This window comes from Panthera uncia, chromosome D2 (genome assembly GCF_023721935.1).
Source record: "Panthera uncia isolate 11264 chromosome D2, Puncia_PCG_1.0, whole genome shotgun sequence".
Lineage (NCBI taxonomy): Eukaryota > Metazoa > Chordata > Mammalia > Carnivora > Felidae > Panthera > Panthera uncia.
In genome coordinates this window covers 47,626,849-47,652,241 of record NC_064818.1, presented here as the reverse complement: position 1 = coordinate 47,652,241, position 25,393 = coordinate 47,626,849, and the positions used below count along the sequence as shown (strand labels likewise).

Sequence of the window (25,393 nt, the reverse complement as noted above, 5' to 3'; positions counted from 1 at the left end):
TTTTAAAAAATAAACTTTTTATTGAAGTATAACATAGAGAAAAGTGCCCAAATTATAAGTATACAGCTCAACTCATCTTCATAAAGTGAACACACTTGCATAACCACCAGTTGGTTCAAGAAATTCAGTATTATCAATACTACAGATGTCACTCTTGTGCCCCCTCGTAGTCCCTACCCCTCCAGTATTAGCTATTATTCTCACTTCTAACCTCATGCATTATTTTTTCCTGCTTTTGATGTATTTTTAATGCCCAACCAGCTAAATACCACCAAGAACAACAACTAAGTTCAGGTGTAGGCTTATAGGCTTGGTACAATAAGAGGGCATCTCAGCAACTTGAGTGCATCTGGTAAGAAGAGGGAGCAGGGAAAGGCTGGGCTTAGGTCGAATAATTCTGAGGAGTTAGGGGAAGTTGGGATCAGCTCTAAATTGGTAGCTGTCATAAGGCAGCTTAGCAATTAGGTATCTCAGTAATGTCTGTTCAGCAGATGGGAACAGCAAGGTAGTTTAGTTCAGGTGTAGGCTTATTGGCTTGCTGCAATGAGAGAGGGCATCTCAGCAACTTGAGTGCGTCTGGTGAGAAGAGGGAGCAGGGAAACACTGGGCTTAGGTCGAATAACTCTGAGGAGTTAGGGGAAGTTGGGATCAGCTCTAAAATGGTAGCTGTCATAAGGCAGCTGAGCAATTAGGTATCTCAGTAATGTTTGCTCAGCAGATGGGAACAGCAAGTTAGGACTGAGGCATCATTAGTAAAAAGGCAGCAGTAACTTGAAGAAGGGGGTCATTAGGACATTTTACATCTGCAGCATGAACTTGGGAGAAATATTTTCTATTAACTTTGCAGCTGGCTTTATGCCTATTAGCAGATAATAGATATTATAAGCAACAGATGATTTTTTACTTTCAATCTTGAACTAATTCTACTCATTTGGTATAAATAAAATCACTCAATATACATCTTTCATGTGTGACTTTTTCCATTCACCATTTTGTTTGATTCATCCCTATAGTTGCATGTAATTGTGGTGTGCTCATTATTATTGTTTTTAAATCTTTTTTTTTATTGTTGTTTATTTTTGAGAGAGAGAGAGAGACAGAGAGACAGAGAGAGAGAGAGATACAGGGCTCAAACTCATGAATGGTGAGATCATGACCGGAGCCGAAGTTGGACACTCAACCGACTGAGCCACCCAGGTGCCCTGGGTCTGGTGATTAGTAATGTAGTCTAATATTCCCCTGTGTCAGTATACCACACTTTACCTGTTCTGTTACAAGCACTGGAGAATTTTCAGTTCTTGGCTCTGACAAATAGTGCTATTAACATTTCAGTGCGTGACTTTAGATGAATATATGAACGCATTTCTGTTCAACATACACCAAAAGTAAAATTCTAAGTCATTTGATATGTATATAGTCAGCTTTAGTCGATTCTGCCATCACTTTCCAAACTGGTTGCTTCAATTTAGTTTTTCACAGCAGGTGTATGAGAGTTGCAGTTTCTTCACATCCTCACTAATGCAGGTATTGTCTGCCTTTTCATTTTAGCCATTATGGTGGATGTGTAGTTCTGCCTTGTGGGTTTTGTTTTTTTAAAGTAAGCTCTACACCCAACATGGGGCTTGATCTCATGACCCTAATATCAGGAGTTGCATGCTTTACCAACTGAGCCAGCCAGGCAAACCTGCCTTATGGTTTTTATTACATTTTCTTGATGGCTAATAAAGTAGAATATTTTTTCCATGTGTTCACTGGCTATTTGGATAAGCTGTCTTTTTGTGAAGTGCTTAAGTCTTTTGTTCATTTTTCTATCGTGTTGCCAGCTTTTGTCTTATTAATTTGTAGGTTTTATTTATATATTCTTGAATTAAAGTCTTGGTCATGTCCTATGTAAGAATTGCAGTATCTTCATCCACCATGGCTTGCCTTTTTACTTAGTTAATAGTTTTTTGTTTTTTGTTTTTTTTTGCACAGAAAATCTTAAGTTTAATGTGTTCCAGTTCTCTTCCTTTGTGGTTAGTGCTGTGTCCTATTTTTTTGCCTGTTCCTAGCTCATGAAGTTATTCATCTGTTTTCTACTAAAACCTTAAAAAACTTTCACATCTAGACTTGCAATTCATCAACTCAATAGTGTGATTCTTTTTTTTAACCATATGGTTATCACAGTGACATGGTTTTATTTGTTTGAAAAGACATTGCACTGCTGTGTCACCATCATAATAGATGTAACTCTATATAGTCTGATGTACTAAGGACTGCAATCCTTTCTAGAGACTTGGGATGTCAGTGGGCACCATCTTTATGCAATCTCTTTGCCCTGCCCCAGGTCATCAGTGTCTCTGAGGAGTCTGTGTGCAAGTCTGGTGCCTGCAATTTTGTGTTAGCTGCCCAGGGGACACATCCTTCATAGCCTGGCTGTGGTGGCCAGTGGGGCTGGTGTTCATGGGTTCTATGGGATGATAGCAAAGAAAGAAACAGTTCTTAACTGGCTATCACCCCAGTGCCCAGTGCAAAGTGAGCAGACAGAAACAGTGATTTCCTAGTCTTTCTCTGGAAGAGATATATTTGCATACTTTAAAAGCTGCTGCCTGAGGGTCTGGGTTTCAATCAGTCTGAATTTAGACGCTGACTGGGATTCTCCTCTTTGGGACACTGACAGATCTTGTCACATCCTGAACTACTGGGAGCCACTAAAAATAAGGTAGATGCTTAGACAATCACAAAGGTTTGGGTTGAACAATAAGGTATATCTCCTATATAAGGACACTCCTTTAAGACTGGGAGAGGTGGTTGTTTTATACAATGCATTAAACCATTACAAAGTGAAGGAAAATGGAAAAACAGAGGAATACGTTCCAAATGAAAGCACAAAATAAAACCTCAGAAAAACACCTTAACAAAATAAAGTGATTTACCTGTTTGGTGTTTTTCAGAGGAAATTGTTCTGTATGTAGCTATAGATTTGGTATGTCCATGAAAAGAGGTGAGTTCAGGATCCCTCTTTGTTGCCATCTTGAACTTGAACCCTGATAGTGATATCTATATAACGCATAGGGAATAGAAAAAAGGAACACTAACAACGGGTTTTGCTTAGGATTTGCCTAGATTAACGTTGGAGGGGTGGGGAGAAGAAGGGAAAGGACTATCAGAGGCATCTGTATGGCTTTTTCACACATTGCATGACCATGCTTCCTCCTCCCAATCAATACCCCTTACTCTGTAATCTAATATATTCTCTTGCCCCTCAGTTTTGGGCAAGATTCAATACTATTGACTATTCTTCTGTTACTATCTCATCTCATGGCTTCCTTGAAACCATATCTAATTTTTTTCTTTCTCTCTTTATAGCACTTTATGGGTTTTGTGTTTATGTTTACAGTGTTTATGTTTACATTGCTCATTTCTCTTAGCTTCTGGTAATGGCTCTCTGTCCTCGGTGTTTTTTAGCTTGCAACTGTACACCAATGTCTCTGCTGTCATATGGTATTCTCCCTTCATGTGCCTGGGTCTTTGTGACTCTTTTTTTTTTTTTTTTAATGTTTATTTTTGAGAGACACAGAGCATGAGTGGGGGATGGGTAGAGAGAGAGGGAGACACAGAATCCGAAGCAGGCTCCAGGCTCTGAGCTGTCAGCACAGAGCCTGACGTGGGCTCGAACTTACGAACCGTGAGATCGTGACCTGAGCCGCAGTCAGACGTTTAACTGAGCCACCCAGCTGCCCCCCCATCTGTGTCTTTTCTATCTGCCCTTAATGGTGTGCTCTGTCCCAATACTTAGGCCCAGCTCAATTGTCCCCAAACCAATGCAGCCTGGCATACGGTGCATGCTCAGACTTATGGTGGGCCCCCCTCCTTTTTCTCTTTACTGCCTTGTTGCACCAGCTACATCTGGGACAATGTTGACTAGAAGAGGGGAGTAGATATCTTTGCCTTCTTCCTAGTTTTAGAAGGAAACTGCGTTTTATTTCACCATTAAATATGTCAGGTGCTGGTTCTTCCATAGACACTCTTTGTTAGATTGGGGATGATCCCTTTAATTCCTTACCAATTGAGAGTTTTTAATCATGAATGTTGATGTTTTTCAAATACTTTTTCTGCATTTAAATAAGAGAGGGTTTTTCTTTTTCGTATGTCAGTATGATGAAATACATTGATTCTGAATGATACAGCAAACTTGCATTCCTAGGATAAACTCCATGAGGTATTACCATCTTTTATAGATAGTAGTTTCAATTTGCTATTTTTTAAAAGAATTTTTTGCATCTGTATTCATGAGAGATGTTGATGTATGATTTTCTTTTCTTGTGAGGTCTTTTCCTGGCTTTGGTACGTGGGTAATGTTGGCTCACAAATGGGTTGTTAAGTGTTTCTTCCTAGAAGAGAATTTGTATAGAATTGTTGCTCTGTCTCCCTTAAATATTTTTAGAATTCATTTGTGCCATCTGGGTCTGCACTTTTTTTGTGGGGGAAGGTTGTCAGCTACAAATTCAACTTTTAGGGCTACTCACATTTCTTTTCTTCTTGAGTGGGTTTTGGTAGTTTTTGCTTGTCAAGGAGTTTTTACATTTCACCTAAGTTGTTGAATTTATTGGCATAAAGTTTAAAATTCCACACTGCTTTAGTAGATCCAAATATTTCGGTATATACTTTCAGTTCAAAATATTTTCAAATTTTCCTTTTTACCTCCTCTTCATGGCTCATTTAGGAGGGTGATTTAATTTCCAAATATCTGGGGTTCTTCAGATATCTGTTAGTGATTTTTAATTTAATTATTTTCTGGTTATACGTACCTTGTATAGTTTCCATTCTTTTAAATCATTTGAAACTCGTTTTATAGCTCACAATATTTGCACCTGAAAAGAATGTACATTATGCTGTTGTTGGGTGGTGTTCTATGTATGTCATTTAATCAAATTAGTTGATGGTCTTTTTTACCCTTAACTGATTTTTTTTTTTTTGACAGTTTAAAACTTTAAGGGCATCTTAATAGTCAAGTAGCTAACATAAGAACATTTTGCAGAGTTTCAGCGTGTCTTTGTTTAAAACTGGATTGCCCTTCACCTGGGTAACTCGGTTAAGCACCCTTAACTGATTTTCTATTTGTGGTATCACTTAAGTGTTGAAATACTTGAAATAACCATACTTGTCTACATTTATTTCAATTTTATCAGATTTTTTTTTTTTTTTAAGTAGGTTCTGAGCTCAACACAGGGCTCAAACTCACAACTCTGAGATCAAGTGTCGCATGCTCCACTGGCTGAGTCAGCCACGCACCCTTCAATTTTATCATTCAAAAATTTTTTTTCAATGTTTTTATTTTATTTTTGAGAGACAGAGACAGAGCATGAGTGTGGGGGGGGGGGGGGGGGGGGCGGCAGAGAGAGAGGGAGTTACAGAATCCAAAACAGGCTCCAAGCTCTGAGCTGTCAGCATAGAGCCCAATGCGGGGCTTGAACTCATGAGTCGTGAGATCATGACCTGAGCCAAAGTCAGACACTTAACCGACTGAGCCACCCACGTGCCCCAATTTTATCAGTTTTTATTTCATGCATTTTGAAGCTATAAGTATTGGAGAGAGAAGATAACTGTTTTACTGTTGGATTCTCAAATGCCAGAATACAGGTCTCTCTCCCTCCAGGCCAATTTCTGCAAAGAACTCCCCACCTCTTGCTGGAGGGTAAATCTCTGGTTGGCAAGGGCACAGGGGTTGGAGAGGAGGGCATGGGTGTATGGGGTTAAGTGAATGTTCCATATACACCTGGACATTAATTTCACTGCTTTCCCTTCATGTCTCACTCCTGTCTTCCACAGTATTAAGCATTTCTGAGACTGGAGCCAAACTGGTTACTTTTTGTCCTTATCTTCATATGCAAGCAGTTTAAATGGTGCCTGTTTCTGCTCTGATACAATAGCCACCCCCCTTCCATCTTTCAAATTTTTGTTGAGATTTGTTTGTTATGGTCTTCCTCCTGTTCTCTTTATTGCTGTGGTTTTATAAATGTAAAAAATTTCTTTTTAGCATTTTAATGCTGTCCAGAGAGATGTTTAACAAAAAGTGCACTTTCTAGCCTTTTCTCTGCTAGTCATTTTGCTTGGGTTGACCATACACTGACATTTCTGTGGCCCTTGCCACATGTTCCTATATATTAGCTTTTCCCAGATCTAACTCTTGAACCTACTTGTTGTTATTACCTGCCTTCAGGTACCAATCTGGTGTCAGTTTTACTCTTGCAACTTCTTTGGGCATGTTGCTTTGAACTTTTGTTTGCTTTCATTACCTAGGGTATAGTCTTGTACTCCATGACCAGTCATGATGCTTTCTCATCAATGAAAGTACAATGGGAAAGCCATGGGAATTTCCATATTTCGTTCTATCCCCTAACTCTGGCTGTCAGGGTGGGGGGTGGGAAGGAAAAATTAAAATATCAGGGGTGCCCGGCTGGCTCAGTTGGTAGAACATGCAACTCTTGATCTCGGGGTTGGGAATTTGAGCCTCATGTTTGTTGTAGAGATTACTTAAAAATAAAATCTTAAAAAAGTTAAACAGATTATAATTTGGAAATGTGACAAGTAGTGATCACATATTCACTAGTATTTTGACTTTAAGATATTAAACAACCCATACAGAAGGAACAGCACCCAATGAATAGGTAAGAATTTAAAGAATTGTAAAAGTGTTCCAAGTACTCAACAAATAATCTGTAACCTATATAGAGACAGAATTATCAATTGAATATAACTGATGATTACTGAGAATAGCCAAAGGTCTTTGTTCAAATCAAGTATCAAGCCTAGGGCAACCCTTGAACTCTGAAAAAACTCTTCTTCAACAATCCTAAAGCACACATATATTTTTTTCATGAAATTGGGATGTATCTTAGCAAAGTGCTTTTTTCACAATCAATGGTTTCTTAAGATCTGATGAAATGTGACATATCCCCTGTTGTTCCCCCTGTATTTTCATGTGTAAATCCCTCTTTTCTTTCCCATAATCCGTGAAATGCTTCCCAAGGACTCTGATCATATTTCAATTGTATTAAGGAAGATGATGCTTAAAACAGTAAAAGCTAAACATAGTTAAAAACATTGATATCATAAGTTATGTATAAAAGGAAATTTGGAAAAATAAGCTATTTTATAACCATTTGAGATTTGGACTTCCGACCTCCCTCTATCCTCAAAGCACACAGGTTCTTGTGATCATATTTGGCTCCAAACCCCAGTTAGATCCCATATATCAGGGAGTTAGAAGACATATGTGACAAAGAGTGAAATCCTGAATAGATACTCAGGTATGATCTATGAGGGTAGAAGGAATGAGAGGCATTCATTCATTATTCTAGAGATTGGTGAAACAGAATCACATCATTTGTGATGTTGCCTTAGAGTACCCAAACAAGTGAGACATTATGGAATGGCTAAAGGGCAGATGCTTAATCATCACCCTAATCATTGCATATGGAACGTTTACTCAAGGGTGGAGTCAAATATTCTGGAACTATCTCTTAAAGGCAAATGTCTTAATCTCTCTTCTTTATTCCTTAATAGAGATGAGCTGTTTCCCCAAAATTAATGTATACTTTTCCTGTTATCTATGTCCAGTTAACTACTTCAGCTTACCTTGGTCAGGATATATTAGTTATAACCCCATGTTCTCAAGCTAATAAGTAAGCATCCATATTTTTCATATATGGATACTAGTTATTGGTGAAAAACTGGGATATGAAACACTAGGTAACCACCTGAGAACTGCTTGAGGAATCATTAACCATTAGTGAGAAAATGAGGGCTGCTCATTGTATAGTAAATTTCAATTTAGTTATGTACATAATCACTTTTCTTTCACCTGTTGCTTCCGCTTCTTGTATCAACTTCTAGGGGACAAATGTCTCTTTGAAGTGTCCTAGCTTCACACTGCAAGTGAATTATATGTGATACATTGCATATTTTAAGCCTGGTCATCCCAAACATACTCTCCAAATAGGTTAAATGTTTTTATATAGCTTTTTTTTTTTTTCACATTTATTTATTTTTGAGAGAGACAGAGTGTGAGCAGGGAGGGGCAGAGAGAGAGGGAGATACAGAATCTGAAAACAGGCTCCAGGCTCTGAGCAGTCAGCACACAGCCTCTCATGGGGTTCAAACTCACAAAATGTGAGATCATGACCTGAGTGGAGTCGGAGGCTTAACCAACTGAGCCACCCAGGTGCCCCATATAGCTATTTTTATGTGAAGTACTTTCAGCCAAATATAAGAATAATTTTATAAATCAGACTTCTAGATCTATAGCGAGACCTAAACAGGCTGGGGATTCTGTGAAAACAAATGGCTTTTGGGGGGTACAGCAAATATTAAAACAAGAGATAAGCCCAAAGAGAAAAATACTAGAAATTTTCTCTCTGGACTCCTTTGTTTTGCTTAGCACAGACATGAGTGCTGAAGAAAATTAAGGAAATGAGGTAGTGAGGAATTAAATACATTTAGATATATTTCATTTCTGCTATGTTTCAACATGGTATATGTACCCTATTTGGCTTTAGTTTGGTGGCGGGGGGTCATCTGAAGTGGTGAGATCTGGGAGAACCCCAATAGACCAGCCGCACCCAGGAAAAAGAACTACTTCTGTTCCTAGGCAGCTGCCTTAGGGGGGGTGGGTTCAATATTCTGTAAAACAGTGTATGGGGTGTACCACACAAGTAGCTCCTCTCTACCACCTGCCACGTGGCCACACCCTGTTGGTATATTTTTTTCATAAACACAAGAGATTTCATGCCCATAGTATCTCCCACCATCCCTTGACCTAAAACTAACACGTGCAATCACAGTTCAGAGAGAGCTCATCAAGGCTGGAAGGAAATAGGAAAAACACAAGGCACATGATTTGAAGAGAAACCAGAGTTTCAATTTCTCAGAATGTGAACAAAGGGAAACATGTTCTGCTTGCACAAATATAAAGTTTTTTGCACTTAAAAATGTGGGGTAGGATATACAGTTCTAATAACACCGGCTGAACTGCAAAGTACAGGTATTTCACTCTACCCGTCCGAGGAACCAGAACAATCGGTTCTCTGTATAGCATGACAAAGTGCTTGGTACTTAAATACTTTAAATGAATGAATAAATTTCAGTGAGGGAACATATCTGAATAACCTATGATCTCTCTCCTGAGAATATAAAGGGAAGAGCGATATTAAAAATGTTTAAGTCTTTACTGTAGACCTTATTTAATAGGATCTTTCCTATGAACCCGCTGGTGGATGTGGAGGTTGGAGCTCTGGCTGAAGCCCTTCCCACACTTGCTGCACTCATAGGGCTTCTCTCCAGTATGCACCCTCTGGTGGATGAGGAGTTTTGAGCTCTGGCTAAATCCCTTCCCACACTTGCCACAGTGGTAGGGCTTCTCTCCAGTGTGGACTCTGAGATGGATGCGGAGATCAGAGCTCTGGCTAAAGCCCTTCCCACATTCGTAGCACTGGAAGGGCTTCTCACCTGTGTGTATGCACCGGTGAATGTGAAGGTTCGAACTCTGACTGAAGCCCTTCCCACATTCCCCACATTTGTAGGGCCTCTCCCCAGTGTGGACTCGCTGGTGGATGTGCAGGTTGGAGCGCTGACTGAAGCTCATACCACACTCCCCACACTCATAGGGCTTCTCGCCAGTGTGCACCCGTTGATGAATGTGCAGTTTGGAGCTCTGACTAAAGCCCTTCCCGCACTTGTCACATTTATAAGGCTTCTCGCCTGTATGGACTGCGTGATGAATGAGCAGACTTGAACTCCTTGTGAAGCCTTTTCCGCACTTGTCACACTTATAGGGTTTCTCATCCGTGTGGACTGCTCGATGGATGAGGAGACTGGAGCTCCTCGTGAAGCCCTTCCCACACTGCTCACATTTGTAGGGCTTTTCTTCTGCGTGGCGCCTTTGATGAAGTAGTAGCTCTGAGCGCTCGCTGAAGTCCTTACCACACTGACTACATCTGTGTAGCTTCTCTGCAGTGTGGATTTTCTCACACGGATTACTGCCTGAGCTGTTGTTATGTCTTTTCCTGCAGTTGTAATGGTTACAGGGTTTGTCCCCTGTATGAGCTCTCCGATGACTACGACCGACCACTTGTGATTTCCAACCACAAATGTCTTTGCAGTTACAGTCAAAGTGATCCAAAGATTCTCTCAACTGGCCATTCTGGCAAGTTGCCTCACCACTGACCAATGGCGAGACCAGTTCTGTTACATCAGACAAAAGTTTAATTTGAAGGTTCTCTGAACAATGGTCCATGGGAGGACTTTCTCCTCCCAAGACTTTTCTCTCAGTGCCTTCTTCAGTTATAAACAGACTTTTACTTTTCTGAGGATCCTGGGGCTCATTTTTGCAGAAAGTCACTGAGGAGCCCTTTGTGGCCACTTGGCTTGGGACTTTCAAAGACAAATATTCTTCACTTGCCATGTTTTTATAATCATCACTTTGAAGAGTCACCATACTGCTCTTGTTTCTAGAAATACAGAAGATGCTTTTCCCTACTTCTGACAAAGGGAAAAATCTAGTTCAGGATTCCTGTACCCTTCTCCTGGAAGATTCACAATACAATCCTGACTCTGTAATTGTGCTGGCCATATCTTCTAAAATTAGCCAGCAGAAAAGCCCCTAAGTAATAGATCCCTAAGTCTTTTTTCTTGAAGATTCTCCATAGAATTTTCATTCAAATCTCCTAGGGAACAAAGAGAATTCAGTGATAAGAACATACAAAGAGTAGATTTCAAGATTTTGGAACTAGAATGCCTAATGCTTGAAGATTTAGTAACTAGGAAAAGGTTCAGTCTCGTCCTTATAGTCATGTCCTTTGGGTTAATGTCAGAAGGAGAGAAGGCTTAGCTACACAAGGCAGAAATCTTGTCTCAGCTTTTAAACAAACAAATAAACAAAACTGTTCTTCCCCTAACCTTGCATAGGCAATGAATGTGTCCTTGTCACAAATAACATTTCATTTCACTTTACTTCATTGTACTTTAATTAAATTTGCATTTAAATTGGTAACCCACTTTAAAAGGTCCTGGGGATACAAAGAAGAAAATAGAAATTCTTCTGCTTAACAAGCTAGAGCCTACTAGGAAGAAAGACAGTATCAACAGTGATAACCGTAAGTATGACAACAGATGCACGCACAACCAGTCATGGGAGCACAGAGTACAGGCATTCAACCCAAACCTTGGGGAAGATTTCTGGGAGCAAATGGAAGGGGGGGAAAAAAAGTGAAAATGCAGAGAAAATATGACATGCTCCAGAAAACTATACACAACTCCTTGTGGAGGATATAAAACAGGTGACAGGGGTAAAAAGTGTGCTCTGAAGAGGAAGGCAGGAGACAGAACAAAGGGCTTGGCGTGTACTATAAGGATTTAGGATTACAACCCTCAGGGATTTAAAGGACTTCAATGGGGAGCAAAATACCTGATTTTGTGATTTTAAACACCATCAGAAATAAGCAAGACTTTAGGTAGAGAAACAATTGCTGCAGCAAATCAGAAGCAAAGTGATAAGGATGGTTATCAAGACAAAGGAAGAAACTCATTGTAAATCACATGATGACCGACTAAACTTAGGAGGGGAAGGAGGCACCCAGCAGGATCCTTAAGTTCCTTACTTGAATTGACCAGGTATGGGGGTGTACTTGGTAAGACAGGCTGGAATGGGAAAGTGGGGACCAATAACAAACACAAACTTTGCCTTGTTTAATTTGTGGTGCTGTTCTTGTACTGTTCAGTAATATGGGCCTGGAACTCCTGAGAGAGAACTGTTCCAGGAATGTAGATTTTAGACTTACTAGTATGTATGTTCATCAAAACAATTAGAGTGAGTATCTTAATATTACACTGAGGTGACAAAAAAGAAGTCCACAATAGTCTTGTAAAAATAGGCCACAATTAGCAGAATAAAAATGTTGAGAAGCTCCTAGATGATAAAGAGCAGATGAATGAGAACTGATGGAGAATCCAAAAAAAAAACCAAAAAACAAAACAAAGCAAAACAAAACAAAAACCAAAAACAAATAAACAAACAAAAAACCCAAAACCCAAATGCACAGCTCAAATCACATACAGAGAAAAGGGCTTCCAAAAGACTAAGATCTCAACAAATCCTAGAAATTCAAATTCCAAACTCAGAATCAACAGTTGTAAAGAGAGGTTTACCCTGGAAACATGTTTATTAATTCATGTTAGGCATTTCTTTTCTTTTCTTTTTTTTTTTTAGTTTTGTTTATCTACTTTGGAGAGAGACAGAGAGAGAGAGAGAGAGAGAGAGAGACAGAGTTCAAGAGGGGAAGGGCCAGAGAGGGAGACACAGAATCCGAAGCAGGCTCCAGGCTCTGAGATGTCAGCACAGAGCCTGACGCGGGGCTCGAACTCACAGACCGCGAGATCATGACCTGAGCTGAAGTCGGACACTTAACCAACTGAGCCACCGAGGCGCCCCTAATGTTAGGCATTTCTAACGGCTGGACAAGTTGTTGCCATTAGCAGCACCACTCTCCCAAGCACCCTCTTCCCTACAAAAAAATGAAACATTGGGTGGCTAAGGGTAGTGGCCCCACAGAAACCCTCAAGAACAAAATAAATGGTCTGCCAGAGAAAAACTCCTAATAGTATTATTTGGGCTGGAGAGAAAAGCAGAAGTTGAGGTAATACTGAACCTGCACAATGAAAGGGTTGATTAAAGTACAAAAAGAAGCAACTGACTCCACATGTGCCCAGAATAAGGCTCGAGGTAACCCTTGAAGTGGGATTTCTGATAAGAGAGATACCTCAGAGCTAGAGATTGAGAAGCAGGGCACATCCTAGGTAATTTTGCACTGAAAAGGCAACCTTAAAAAAGGGGTTTACAACCACCCACCATCTGGATTCTTATATCTGTCTCAAACCCAATCAGCAGAGGTGTCCTCTATAAGTACAGCATGCATGCACCAAAGAGGGCCAAGCATCAGCTGAGGATACATACTCCAGTGTCATACTGTGAACATAAGCCTTTTGAAAAAAAAAATGAGACAATAAAAACAATATAAGCAGACAAAAAAAAAAAAAAAGCAGAAAACTAACATAAATGAAGACTGGCATAAACTCAAGAAATAATGACCAGAGGAAACAGAATTTAAAAGGTACGTAATTAAAATCCTAGAGAAATCTGAGAGGATATCGCATCTAGAAAAACAACATAATCTAATAAAATATAAACACATTGCTATGAAAAATAATCAGAATTCTTTCAAATTAATAAAAGGACTGAAAAGGATTACAACTATCCCTGTCATGCCCATTTGAAATACTCAGGCACTAGCTGCACAATCTTATGTAAGAGGAACTCTTATGACATCCATTCTACACATGAGGAAACCCAAGGTTGAAAAGGTTAAGTAACTTATGTCACAGCTACCGTCAAGCTGTCTGATCCTAAGGTCTACGATCTCAATGGGTCAAGAAGCAAAATGAACACATGGCTAAGACGGAAGATTGAGGGATTCTCCTAGGATGCAGAGTAAAAAAAAGAGACAGATGGAAAGATAAAAGTAAAAGCCCATTTTGTAGTAGTTCCGTGAATATGGTGAAGACTGAAGGGAGGGAGAGAAATGATCAAAGCAGTAACAGATAAAAATATTTCTTAGAATTCACAATTCAGTGCTCACTGAATGCTAAAAATTGTATGTGAAACTTCAGGACTTCAAGGAAAAAAAAAAATACCAGAAAACACAAAAGCATCCAGACAGAAATGGCAGGTTGTGTGCAAATAAATGAGAATTAATATATTAACACCGAACTACCAATAAACAATACTGGAAGCCTGAAATAATTGAGCATTATCTTCCATTTGGAGGAAAAGTGATTGTGAAGAAGATGATACACAATACAAGAAATCGCAGTGAGCAAAGAAGTCAATAAAATAGACAGTTAAGTTGAATTGACTGTTGTTACATAAGAGAAAACTATAATAATTAACCAAACCACTATAAAACAGCATGGAAAATCACCCCAAATAAAATACTTTAAAAAGCAAGCATTAGCTTTAGGAAAGGAAAAAAAAAAAAGGAACTGTAATTATAGTACACTACTTTACCCTGCAGGGAACAAGTGTTATGAAGTCAAAGCAATGTAAGCATTAATCGTGGATGAATGTTGGGGAAAATAATGTAAAAGAGCTAAATCCTCATTTATAATTTAAATAAGTCAATATAAAATATAAAATACTGATAAACTGAAAATTAGCAGTATATTATAATCAACATTAAAACTATACTGAGATACCATTTTCCACCTGTTACACTGGCAAAACCCAAAAGCCTGAAAACACACTGCTTGTGAGTGTAAATTTGTAACACCCCCAAGAAGGACATTTTGACAATGATCAAAATCACAAATGTACGCACTCCACATTTCGGCTTGGGAGTTTCATTCTTCAGATTTCCAGGTAGACTTGTGAAATGATAACTGCAGGAGATTTAGTCACTGCAGATGGCTTGTGACAGCAAATGACCACAACCTGGGTAGAGGGGAGTTAGGGACATGAAGGAAGGTTTACACTGTGCACCTTTTTATTTTTGTAGTATAGCTTTAATAATTTATTTACTTATTTATTAAAGAATTTTTTTCTTACATTTATTTATTTTTGAGAGACAGAGACAGAGTGTGAGCAAGGGAGGGGCAGAGAGAGAGGGAGACACAGAATCCGAAGCAGACTCCAGGCTCTGAACTGTCAGCACAGAGCCTGACACAGGGCTCGAACCCACGAACCATGACACCATGACCTGAGCCAAAGTTGGACACTTAACAGACTGAGCCACTCAGATGCCCCACTTTTTTTTTTTTTTTAATGTGTATTTATTTTTGAGAGCGAGAGAAACAGAGAGCAAGAAGGAAAGGGCAGAGAGAGAGGGAGTTTGAAATTTTTTTTAGGGGGGTTCCATGGAGCCCAATGTGCAGCCTGAATTTGGGCCCTGAGATCAAGACCTGAACGGAGATCAAGAGTTGGACACTTAACTGAGCCACCCAGGTGCCCCAATTTTTGAGATTTTTATATCTTACTTGCATTAAAAAATGTTGGACATCCACATTCAATGTTTTATCAATGAAAAATGAAAACCTAGCATTGAGACTGAAACTGGAAGCATAGAGCACAGGCATTACGTTTATATAAAGAAAATGAAAGCACAGGCTTCTCACTACTTACAGGGACTTCTTCACTCTGTGGTGCTTGCCTCACCTCCCAGGTTTAGTTGAAAATAATGGTTCAAGAGCCACAGTCACTGAGGGAAGAGAACCATGTGGACAGAGGCAGGAAAAAAACCCTGATAGCCATTATTACAGGCTATTTCTTTTTGGTGGTTTTGTACAATGTTTTTACTACGGGATGGCAATTTCACATGGTTTAATCTAGTAAGTATATATGTATCTTACATCTGTGAAAAAGCCTTTTGTGGGGGCGCCTGGTGGTTCAGTCAGTTAAGCATCAACTCTTGATTTTGGCTCAGGTCATGATCTAGCAGTTCAAGAGATCAAACCTTGTGTCAGGCTCCACACCGAGTGCTGAGTGTGGAGGCTGCTTGGGATTCTCTCCCTCTCTCTGCCTCACCATGCTCACTCTCTCTCTCTAAAAATAAATAAACAAACATTTAAAATTATTTAAAACAAAATTTTTTTATTTTAGAGACAGAACACAAGTGGGAGAGAGGGACAGAGGGAGAGAAAAGCCTAAGCAGGCTCCATGGAGCCCCACATGGGACTCAATTCCATGACCCTAGGACCATGACCTGAACCAAAATCAAGAGTCAGATGCTCAACTGACTGAGCCACCCAAGCGCCCCTAAAAATTTTTTATCATTGAATTTTTTAATGGGTACACATTTTTCTCTTATATGTTCCACTATAATTTGTATAACCAACACCCTCTGATATGTTTGGTGAGTAATTTTTTCACTATTTCATTTTATCTATCTATCTATCTATCTATCTATTTATTTATTTTGAGAGAGAGAGTGGGGGAGGGTCACAGAAAGAGGGAGAGAGAGAATCCCAAGCAGGTTCTGCACTGCCAGCACAGAGACTGATGCAGGGCTTGAACTCATGAACCGTGAGATCATGACCTGAGCCAAAATCAAGAGTTGAATGCTTAACTGACTGAGTCACCCAGGTGCCCCTTCAGTATTTTAAATAATTCTATAATGACTTATTCTCCATGATTTTCGGTTGGAGTACTGATTATTTGCTTACAGTAGATACCTAACAATGAATTATTATATCAAAAATGTTTAACTTCTTTGATTTAAGCAGTCAAAATGTTTTTTGAGAAAAACTGTAAGTTATATCCATATTTTTCTTTATGGTATGAAATTTTGTCTCATCAAAAGTATTTTCTTCTATTCAGAAGGGGAGATGGATAAATCCCTGAATGTGTAAGAAAAGAAGAAATGGAAACTAGACATTGTATGTAGGGGATATTTAATGAAAATAAAGTCAAGCAGAGGTAGTACAAGGCCAATGTGGGGAAAACGTGGGAAAAGACAAGAGTTCAGATAAGAAGGTCAGTGTAAATGGGAAAGACCACAAACTTCTGAAAAGGAAGTGGGGGGGGAGTAAGTGACTAGAAAAAGGGAGATCAGTATGTGGAGACTATCCTTTGAGGCCTTAGCTTTCTCCACAGACCAGAGAACTTCAGAGAGAACTCCAGGAATATTAAAAAAGGGACTCCTCTTTCATGAATTAGCCTGGGCTTATAATCTGCCATGATGCCTAACGGATTCCTTTGGAGTTTATTTTCCATTATATAATGATCTTCACCTTGGTCTGAGAGATCACAACTGGGAGACAAGAAGGATCGGGTAACTGTACAGAAAGCAAATTCAGTCCCAAGAGATGATTTTATAAGGGATATGGTTTTTAAGATGACTCAGTAAAGCTACATTCTCCAATTCTTTTTTTTAATTTAAAGTGTATATATTTATTTTGAGAGAGAGAGAACGAGCGAGCACGCATGTCAGCAGAAGAGGGGCAGAGAGGGAGAGAATCCCAAGCAGGCTCCATACTGTCAGACGAGAGCCCAATGTGGACTCGAATTCATGAACTGTGAGATCATGACCTGAGCTGAAGCCAAGATTCAGATGCTTAACCAACTGAAGCACCCAAGCGCCCCTACATTCTCCAATTCTTAACAAGCCAAATTCTTTGGCTGCATAGAATAATCAGAAACATCCTTTGTGCCAAAAAATAAATAAATAAATAAATAAATAAATAAATAAATAAATTAGGAAACATCAATTCCTAAACTACACCCCTGGGGCCCCATCACTATTTAAATTTGAAGAAACAAAGATTCTAATAGGCAGGTGTCCAGGCTCATGTTCTTACCTATGGAGACCAACTGTGGTTCTCCAGCATCACAGCTCAGTGCAGCTTCCTCTGAGCAGAGTCCAGACAGCCTTGCCCTTCCTCAGTGAAGCCCCAAGAAACATCCTTGAATGTTACTAGCTTCTGAAACATTAAGCCCATTTCTCCTCAACTGGCAACCATTTGCACAAATGCCTTGGAAGGAATGAGGGGTTGGTAGCACTGGACAAGGTAAGAAGGGTACAGAAGAGTATAGTTCAGGGATATGAGTCATTTAAGTCAAATTTTGTTGGAACAACTTTCTTTTCTCATCCACTTTGCTATTTTTATCCAAATCCTTCCCTTCCTGTCCACAACTCACCCAAGCTTAAGCTGTCCAGTTACTGAATCTTTCCTTGTCACTGTCATCTCATGACATTGCAGAGTTGTCTTTTCCACCCATTCCTATCATTATCCTGATAATCTCAACACCCAAGAGAACAATTTGCTAAACACTCTAACTTCACGTTTCTTAACTACTTTAGTGCTAATCATCTCTGTCTCATTTCTTCAAACTCAATAACCATAACCAGGGCCATTTTGCTATATGGACCACCCTGCTTTTGAAATATTAATCTCTTACTATCCTACTCTTTAAAAACATCTTCCTGTTCTTTCTGCTCTTTCTCTTCCATCACACCTCTTTTATCAAGAGCACCACCTGCTAACTCCTTTTTTTTCCCTCCCAGCCAAAGTATACTTCTTTTTTTCCCCCCAAAGTATACTTCTGATTTCAAGTCTTTCCCTAGTCCTATCAATCATGTTCTTTCTACTTCTAAACTAAGTAGTTGAACGTTCCTGGAAAAAAGAAAATAGCACATATACACATACCATAAAATACTATCCTTAGGTATTCCCAAATATTTACCTCCAGCAATGTTTCCCCTTACCTCAACACTCCAAATCCCACTTAACATCTGCACTTGGATGTCTAGAAGGCACTTAAAATTTAATAGGCCCCAGTGGAACTCTCGCTCCTAAAAATCTCCATCAATATCTGCTTTTGCCTAGGGGTCCTCATTTTAGTAAATGGCCACACAACCCACCCAGTTGCTGAAGTCAAAGTCCTAGAAGTCATTTTGATTCTCTCTCTTCCTCACATTTTATCCATACCAAGTCCTATCGATTCTATCTCTAAAACACATCAGAATCTACTCACTTCTCTCCACCTTGGAGATTATGATTATGAGCACAGCCATATTAAGTTTGAATTGTACCAACCTCCCAATTTGTCTCTCTGCTTCCACACTTGCTACCGCACACAATGAATTTTCCACATAGTAGCCAGGGTGATCTTTTAAAACATCACATCAGGCAGGAAACCCTCCAAAGGTTTGCAACGGACATCGAGTAAAATCCAGACCCTTCATCTTAGTCTGCAAAGCTTAACAGACTGGGGTCCTGTCACTTCTCCAACCTCAACTCAAGTCACTCCTCCCTACGTGTCATACTTGGCCGCAGTGACCTTGCAGGTCCTTGACAACATCAAACCTATCCCAACTTAGGGCCTTTAAACTGGCTGTCCCCTCTGCCCAGAACATTCTTTTCCCACATCCACACACACCTGGTTCCTTTTCATTCAGGCCTCAGCTGAACTACCGCTGTCAGGGAAGCATTTCCTGTCTTAATTTCCTGTCTAATCCACAGTAGCATCCAGAAACTATCACTTCTCTTTGTTTTCATTTCTTTGCACTACTTATGCCTTATCTCATTTTCTTATTTATTCATTTGCTTTCTTATTTACCATCTCTCCCCACTAAGATATATGTTACTGAAGAACAGAGAGGTGTCTGATCCTTGCATCCTCAAGCAATGCCTGTCACTTAACAGGCGTCCAAACATTTATTTAGTTAACTTCACAGTGACTCTGGTTCCTTCCAGAGTTCTGTGGATGGAGCAACACTTCTCAAATTACCTCTGGCGAAGGAATACTTTCTTTTAAAAAGTTTCCAATATGTCAGACTTGTCACATTTTTGTAAAATACAATAAAAAAGAGTTACTAGAAAATAAAAACCCAGACATAGAAAATGCCGAAGCCATTTTTAAATTATTAAATTATTATTAAAATATTGAATTATTTTAAACACTCTCAGTGTCTCTCCTTGTGTCTTTGCAGACTGGTAACAAGCCGTCTGTGGGCTGCCACCAGCCTACAGGCGACACCTAAAAAGCAGACTGACAGAATATACATAAGATGAGAACGAAGTGAAGCCACAGAAGCAGCTCAACTCTGGGCCAGGGAAGAACCTGCTAACTTTCAGAACTCCAACACCTCAGGCCTGAGGCTGAAGGGGCTCTACCCACTCGCGCCTCAGGAAACTGAAGACAACCAGGCCGCTTGCGGGAATGATAGGACTACCCTACTTGTCACCAGTGGAAGGTAATGATGAGGGAAGGCAGCAGTTTCCTCCCAAGCTCTCAGGTCTCCACTGTATCTGAGGAGAGAGAGATGAGATTGGGCTCAAGAAGCCTGCAAGTTCCTGCGTGAAGGTGGGAAAGAAAAGCGGCAGAAGTGGAGGTTGCTGCCTCAGCGTGCCATACATACACCCGTGAGGACAGGGGCCAGGGGAACGTCAAGCATTAGGATTAGCCACTCCTTTCAACCAGACTTTCTTCTCAACCTCAGAGAACAAGGTTTCTTTATGTATAAGGCTAACCTCTCTCGTTGCATTCTAGATTCAATCTTCTTCCTTTTGAAATTCAAGTCCATCAATTATCTTTTTTCCCCTTTCATTTTTTAACCATCTTCCTTCCACTCAGTCATCTGGATGGTCTAAGACTCCTGCCCTACCTCAGTAATTTCAAACCACTTCAGATCTTGTGAACTCTTCTCTCCTAAATCTCCCTTCAAAGTGTTACCTCTTCTTTATTTCACTGCCACCGTCGTAGGTAAGGTCCCCGTTTCTTATTCTAGACCACAATAAATCCTTACCAAGTCTTTAAAATACCAGTTTTGTCATTTTTCAATCCAGAGACTGAAAGACTGAGTTACTAATTTTTTAAGATCCCACAGATAAAGTGGTGGGGAGAATTCCATGCCAAGAATGGAAAGGATATGTTGATGGACTACTAACTCTGCAGCAGACTAAAGATTCCGGGATAAGAAATGGTAGGACAGTGGGCCACATGAAAGGTATCAGTGTGATAAAGGTAAAGAAAATAGTGGTTCTGCCAAAGACAAAGCTGGGGGAAGGAATCTGAATAATGAACAGTCTCCCCTGATATCAGTGGAGCTAATGAATTACACCCAAGGTAGACTCAGTATCCTGAAGGCTAACCAAAGGGAAAGGTCATGGGACTAGCAGTTTCCTGTTCCCACCTGACAAATGTCAAACTCCTTAAAACTATTTATATCATGTAACTTTCCACTTCCTTTCCAGAGCCCATCCTTGCTGGATCCAACAATTTACTCAGAGGCAGGAAAACAGTAATGCAGAAGTCAGGAGGTAGACAAGTGCTGTCGTCAGACTAGATTACCTGCAGTTAACCAAATGTCACGCTGTAATCTAGAATAGCCCTTTACATGCTGCTTCTGTCCTGACTTTTATTTCTTCCATTCATCTTGCAACTCCTTTCAGTTTCAAGACAATCAACAACTGCCTTTCTGAAGCGTGAGGATAAGTTAAATGCCTCTTCCTTCAAGATCTCATAGTATTTTTCACATATCTCTACCATAGCTATAAAGTCTGTCTTCCAAATTGGCTACAAGATTCTAACGGATAGGGGCCATGTTCAACTAATCTTTAAATCCCCAGCAACTAGCACAACTGACTAGGGATCTAAACGATAGTTACAAATTCACATTCAACTTGAATGATGAAAAGATACAAGTATACGTGAACTTTGAGATCATCAAGGTAAACACTCTAATTTTACAGATGAGAAGACCAAGGCTCATGATAGCGAAGTGACTTACTCAAGGTCACAGAGGGAGGGGTTAAATTGGGACTCCTGCCTTTCAGACTCAAGGACAATGTCTGGTACATAAGAGAACACTCAATAAGTATTGGTGGAATAAAGTCTTTCTTTAAATTCAAAAGTTATTAATATATACCAGAATTTCAAAATTCCACTATATTAGCAATCCCCAACTTCATGATAAATAATCTTCATCAGGGCCTAGGTAGAGGAAAAGGAAGGAAAATATATAGAGCACAGGGTTTCATTCACATTAATTTCCCTTGAAGCCCTCAATTCCTTTTCAAGGCACAGAGATGGCATGCTCTTAGGACCTTAGGGCAGCTTACTGTCCTCTAAACAGATCTTTATAAGAGCTCATGGTCTCTTCCTATGTATCTAAGAACTGTATTTGCCAAGCAAAAAGATGGTCTTTCTGGTGGTGGTGCAAAACTTCTTCCTTAAAATCCAGCCTGATATTTTATTCAAGTAACTTCTGGTATAATTCACCTGTTTAGTTATGGAGAGGGAAGAGCATAGAGTTAGAAGACACGGAGTTTCCTTCTGCCTCTGCTGCTTCTGCAACAGGGGACATGGTGCTTTCCTTCAGCTCCCTCAGATTTAGAGCTCTCTGTAAAATGCCAGTCCCAAGGCAGAGAGGGGGCTGGCGGACCCCTTCCATTTCAAACATTCTATGATTCTAAGTGTTAACCTCGAGGTAACTTTTGAGGAATGGTTTTATGGAGACAAATGAGAAATCAGTTTTTTACAAAAGTACTACTCAGTAATTTAACAATTTATTGGACCAATTAAACATGTAGGTATGTTGGTGAAGGGAACAAAGCAACGAGAGCATAAAAGATAAATAACCCATCTTACCTACCTTAATGACGCTCGCATTAAGTTTATAGAGATATATCTCACAACAAATCCAACAAATCTTTGGATGTACAGAGGCCAATAAGATTAAAGAAAAAAAAAAGTGAAACTCTCCTTTTAGTAGGTTTGGGGCGAGGGTAGTGTCTATGAATCTGAATTCTTAAAAACCACCACAGTAACTCTGATGAACAGCTTGGTTAAGAAGTATTACTGGGAGTGATTTGGTAATGACTGTGCTGGCATTTAGCAAACTTTTTAATGTTTAATAAATGGTTATTATTAAGATGTGTATTCTTTCACACACAGAAGGTGCTCATGCAGAAAAGCACCACAATTTATAATTCTGTTTGTTCTCCTGACCCCACTTAGCACTGGCTGGAACAGGTGAGAACTCTGAATAACTTTCAATGCGAGTGAAATGCCTTGGCAGGAAAAGGGAGGCTTTGAGAGAGGACCAGGCAAAGACGCTGTGTGGACTCTTTCAATGGGAGAGCACAGCGCAGTGCTCTGGGGAGTGGGCCAAGTTCACGGAGCTAGGGTGGTTCAGTGAAAACTGATGTGGAATTTAAAGTAAGCGGCCACCTGTGCAGACTCTGGCGACATCATTTGGTAGCTATATGCCCTTAGCATATTAATGTTCTTACACCCATATGTATACAATATTTTAGGTCTCACACCGACGTCTGACAATAAAAAGATCGTACAGAACAAAGACAGGAACCTGACACCAGATGAGCACTCAACTCATGCTAATGTTCTTTCTTTGTTCCAAGCTAGAAAGGTTCTGTCCATTCTCAGAGAGATGGCATTTTCACAGAGAAGAAACCCCAACTCACCTACCTGGCACTAGGTCATTTCCTCCTCTCTGGAAGGTCACCGTCCTGGAAAAGTGGCGTCAGGGAAAGAGAAACAGCCATGAAAATCAAGTCCACCTTGCAGGATACAGACCAGCCAGTCCAGCAAGACTGTAGGAAAAAAGTTACTGAGCTCCTGCTACTAACCCCTTTTCAGTAGCCCTTCCCACGCCATCTCCCGAGCTTTCTTTCTAGTCTCTCCGTGCTGCCCCTCCCTCACCTCTCTCCACACGGCTTTGGATTGAACAGGCCAAGCCTCTCCCCCAAACCCACGAAGGTAAGTAAATCCCGCTGCTCCCAGCAACACTAGGATGTGTCCCTTTCCTCAGGGATTCTGATTTCTGTCCTGAAGTTCTAGAAAGAGCAGTAGGAGCTCTCAGCTTGGATGCTTTGCCTCGGAATGGATTTCCACTCCCCGAGGCGCTTTCCCCGACCTGCCTCATTTCTGGGGTGTGAGGACAGTGCTGTGGGGACAGAAACCTAGGTCTCTCTAAGGGGCCCCTCTCGGTCGCCTAACATCCACCGCAAACCCTGGAATAAGGCCAGTCACCGGCACAGAAATGGCCGGTACGGCCAACTTCGAAGCCTCCAGGCCGGCCAATGCCAGAGCTAAGCCGGGCGAGAGAGATGGGCCCCTCGGAGCCGCAGCCGCTTCTGCGCTGGGGGCCGTTTAGTGTCAGGTGATCGCGGTCCGGCCAGGCGGACACAGGGGCGGTCGCGACTCCCACCCCCCCATCCACCCCTCCACTCCCCCCCGCCCCCCCCACACGTGCGGTCCCGGGCCGCACCTCCTCTTGGTCGCGAGCCCTCTCACAGCCGCCCCGCCAGGCTTTCGGGTCTCAGCGGTCCTGCACCACCACCGCGTCACTCCCACATCCCAACCACAGAATGCCTCCTTGCCCGCAGCGTCGCCTGTCCTGCGCGTCTCACCTCCCACGTGGAATCCTACACCTGCAAGCGCAGTATTCCCGAGACTGACCCGCGCCCGCGCCTAAGGGCCCCCAACTACAAGTCCCAGAAAGCTGCGGGCCGGTTGTACCCACTTCCGGCGCACACTTCCGGCGAAGGTCGGGGCCAGTTCCCGGCTGCGGGGGTTCAGCGGGTAGCTGTCCTTTGAGGTCAGAGACTAGTTTGTTTAAGTTATCTTATTATTTAAAAAAAACTTTTTAATGTTTATTTATTTTGAGAGAGAGAGAGACAGAGCGTGAGAGGGGAAGGGACAGAGAGAGGGAGAGAAGAATCCGAAGTTGGCTCCAAGGTTGGAGCTGCCAGCACAGAGAGCCCTACGTAGGCTCCAGCTCACAAAGGATGAGAGTGTAACCTGAGCTGGAGTTGAGGCCTAACCGACTGAGCCACCCAGGCACCCCTTATTATTATTTTTTTTTTTATTATAAGTGTGTCAGTTACTTTAGGAATACCCATTGAAGTGTTCTTAGTTTTTGAAGTGTTACTGGTGTGAAAAGAACGTAAAGATACCACCTGTAATTTTGTCTTTACCCTTAAAAATATTCTGAAATGAATATATGCTATTTGGCCTCACCGTCTTGGCTCCAAAGTTCATTCGTATGGCAAACATGAGGGCCTACGATGTTCCAGGAACTGTCGAGGGTAGGTGGTGTAGCCCCATTTTGCAGCTTTTACGTTTTAAAAGTTTCAAGAAGCATACTCAGTGTCTCATCATAAGGGTAAAGTATGGATTCAAGTCCAGATTTTTTTTCTGTATATTCCAGAGCACGTGTTCTTCACACTTGATTCCCTTTATTATTCCCCCGTGTTTCCACATAATTTTCCCCTTGAAAACTTGGTTTTCTCATTTATGAAAGGGACCCAGTAACCACAGCCCTTTTCGAGGAAACCCCCAGGAAGGCAAAGGGGGTTAAAGTGTTTCAGAAGCTTTCCAGGCTTTTAGATGGTTGAAGATAACTATCACCGAATTATCGTGCATTATACTTAGAAAATGTCAGGAGGTGTTTGTAGGGATGAGTTGAGGGGCCTCAGGCGGGGTTGTTAGGGGGACAAAGACCTTCACCTTGTGTTCTGTGCAGTTTAGAATCCCTGGAGAATGATCCCTGGAGAATTTCCTCCCAGGGTGGTGCTGGGACCTTGGGATGTGTGTTGAACGGCATTCTGCTGACAGTGATCAGCCTGCCTACAAACATATACCCCATACTCATTCACACACACTATATACATACACACAATCTGTACCCCTTCACAGCATGTTCCCACACAACCACATTCATACATAGCATGTGCTCACACTCACCCATTATTGTCTGTGCGAGAACACGTTATTATTCCCCAATTTGTTTCAGTTCACGTATTTTTAAAATTTTTATTTTGAAATAATTATAGATTC

The 25,393-nt window shown here is 40.9% G+C and overlaps 1 protein-coding gene across 8 annotated transcripts; it reads right to left on the bottom strand.

Annotated features, from left to right (window-relative positions):
- ZNF239 (zinc finger protein 239) lies at window positions 1-24,343 on the bottom strand. Of its 8 annotated transcripts, none has more exons than XM_049646338.1 (4): window positions 23,965-24,343; window positions 23,021-23,145; window positions 14,412-14,524; window positions 1-10,706 (listed from the first exon to the last, which is right to left on the bottom strand). In XM_049646338.1, exon 4 carries the CDS (start codon window positions 10,475-10,477, stop codon window positions 9,221-9,223), a length of 1,257 nt encoding a protein of 418 aa, XP_049502295.1. In that variant the 5' UTR covers window positions 10,478-10,706; window positions 14,412-14,524; window positions 23,021-23,145; window positions 23,965-24,343; the 3' UTR covers window positions 1-9,220. The 8 variants fall into 8 exon arrangements, with proteins under 8 accessions (XP_049502295.1, XP_049502301.1, XP_049502297.1 ...); XM_049646344.1 differs by having other exon boundaries at window positions 23,021-23,061; XM_049646340.1 differs by lacking the exon at window positions 23,965-24,343 and adding an exon at window positions 23,823-23,958 and having other exon boundaries at window positions 23,021-23,061.
- Window positions 24,344-25,393: the final 1,050 nt, after the last annotated feature.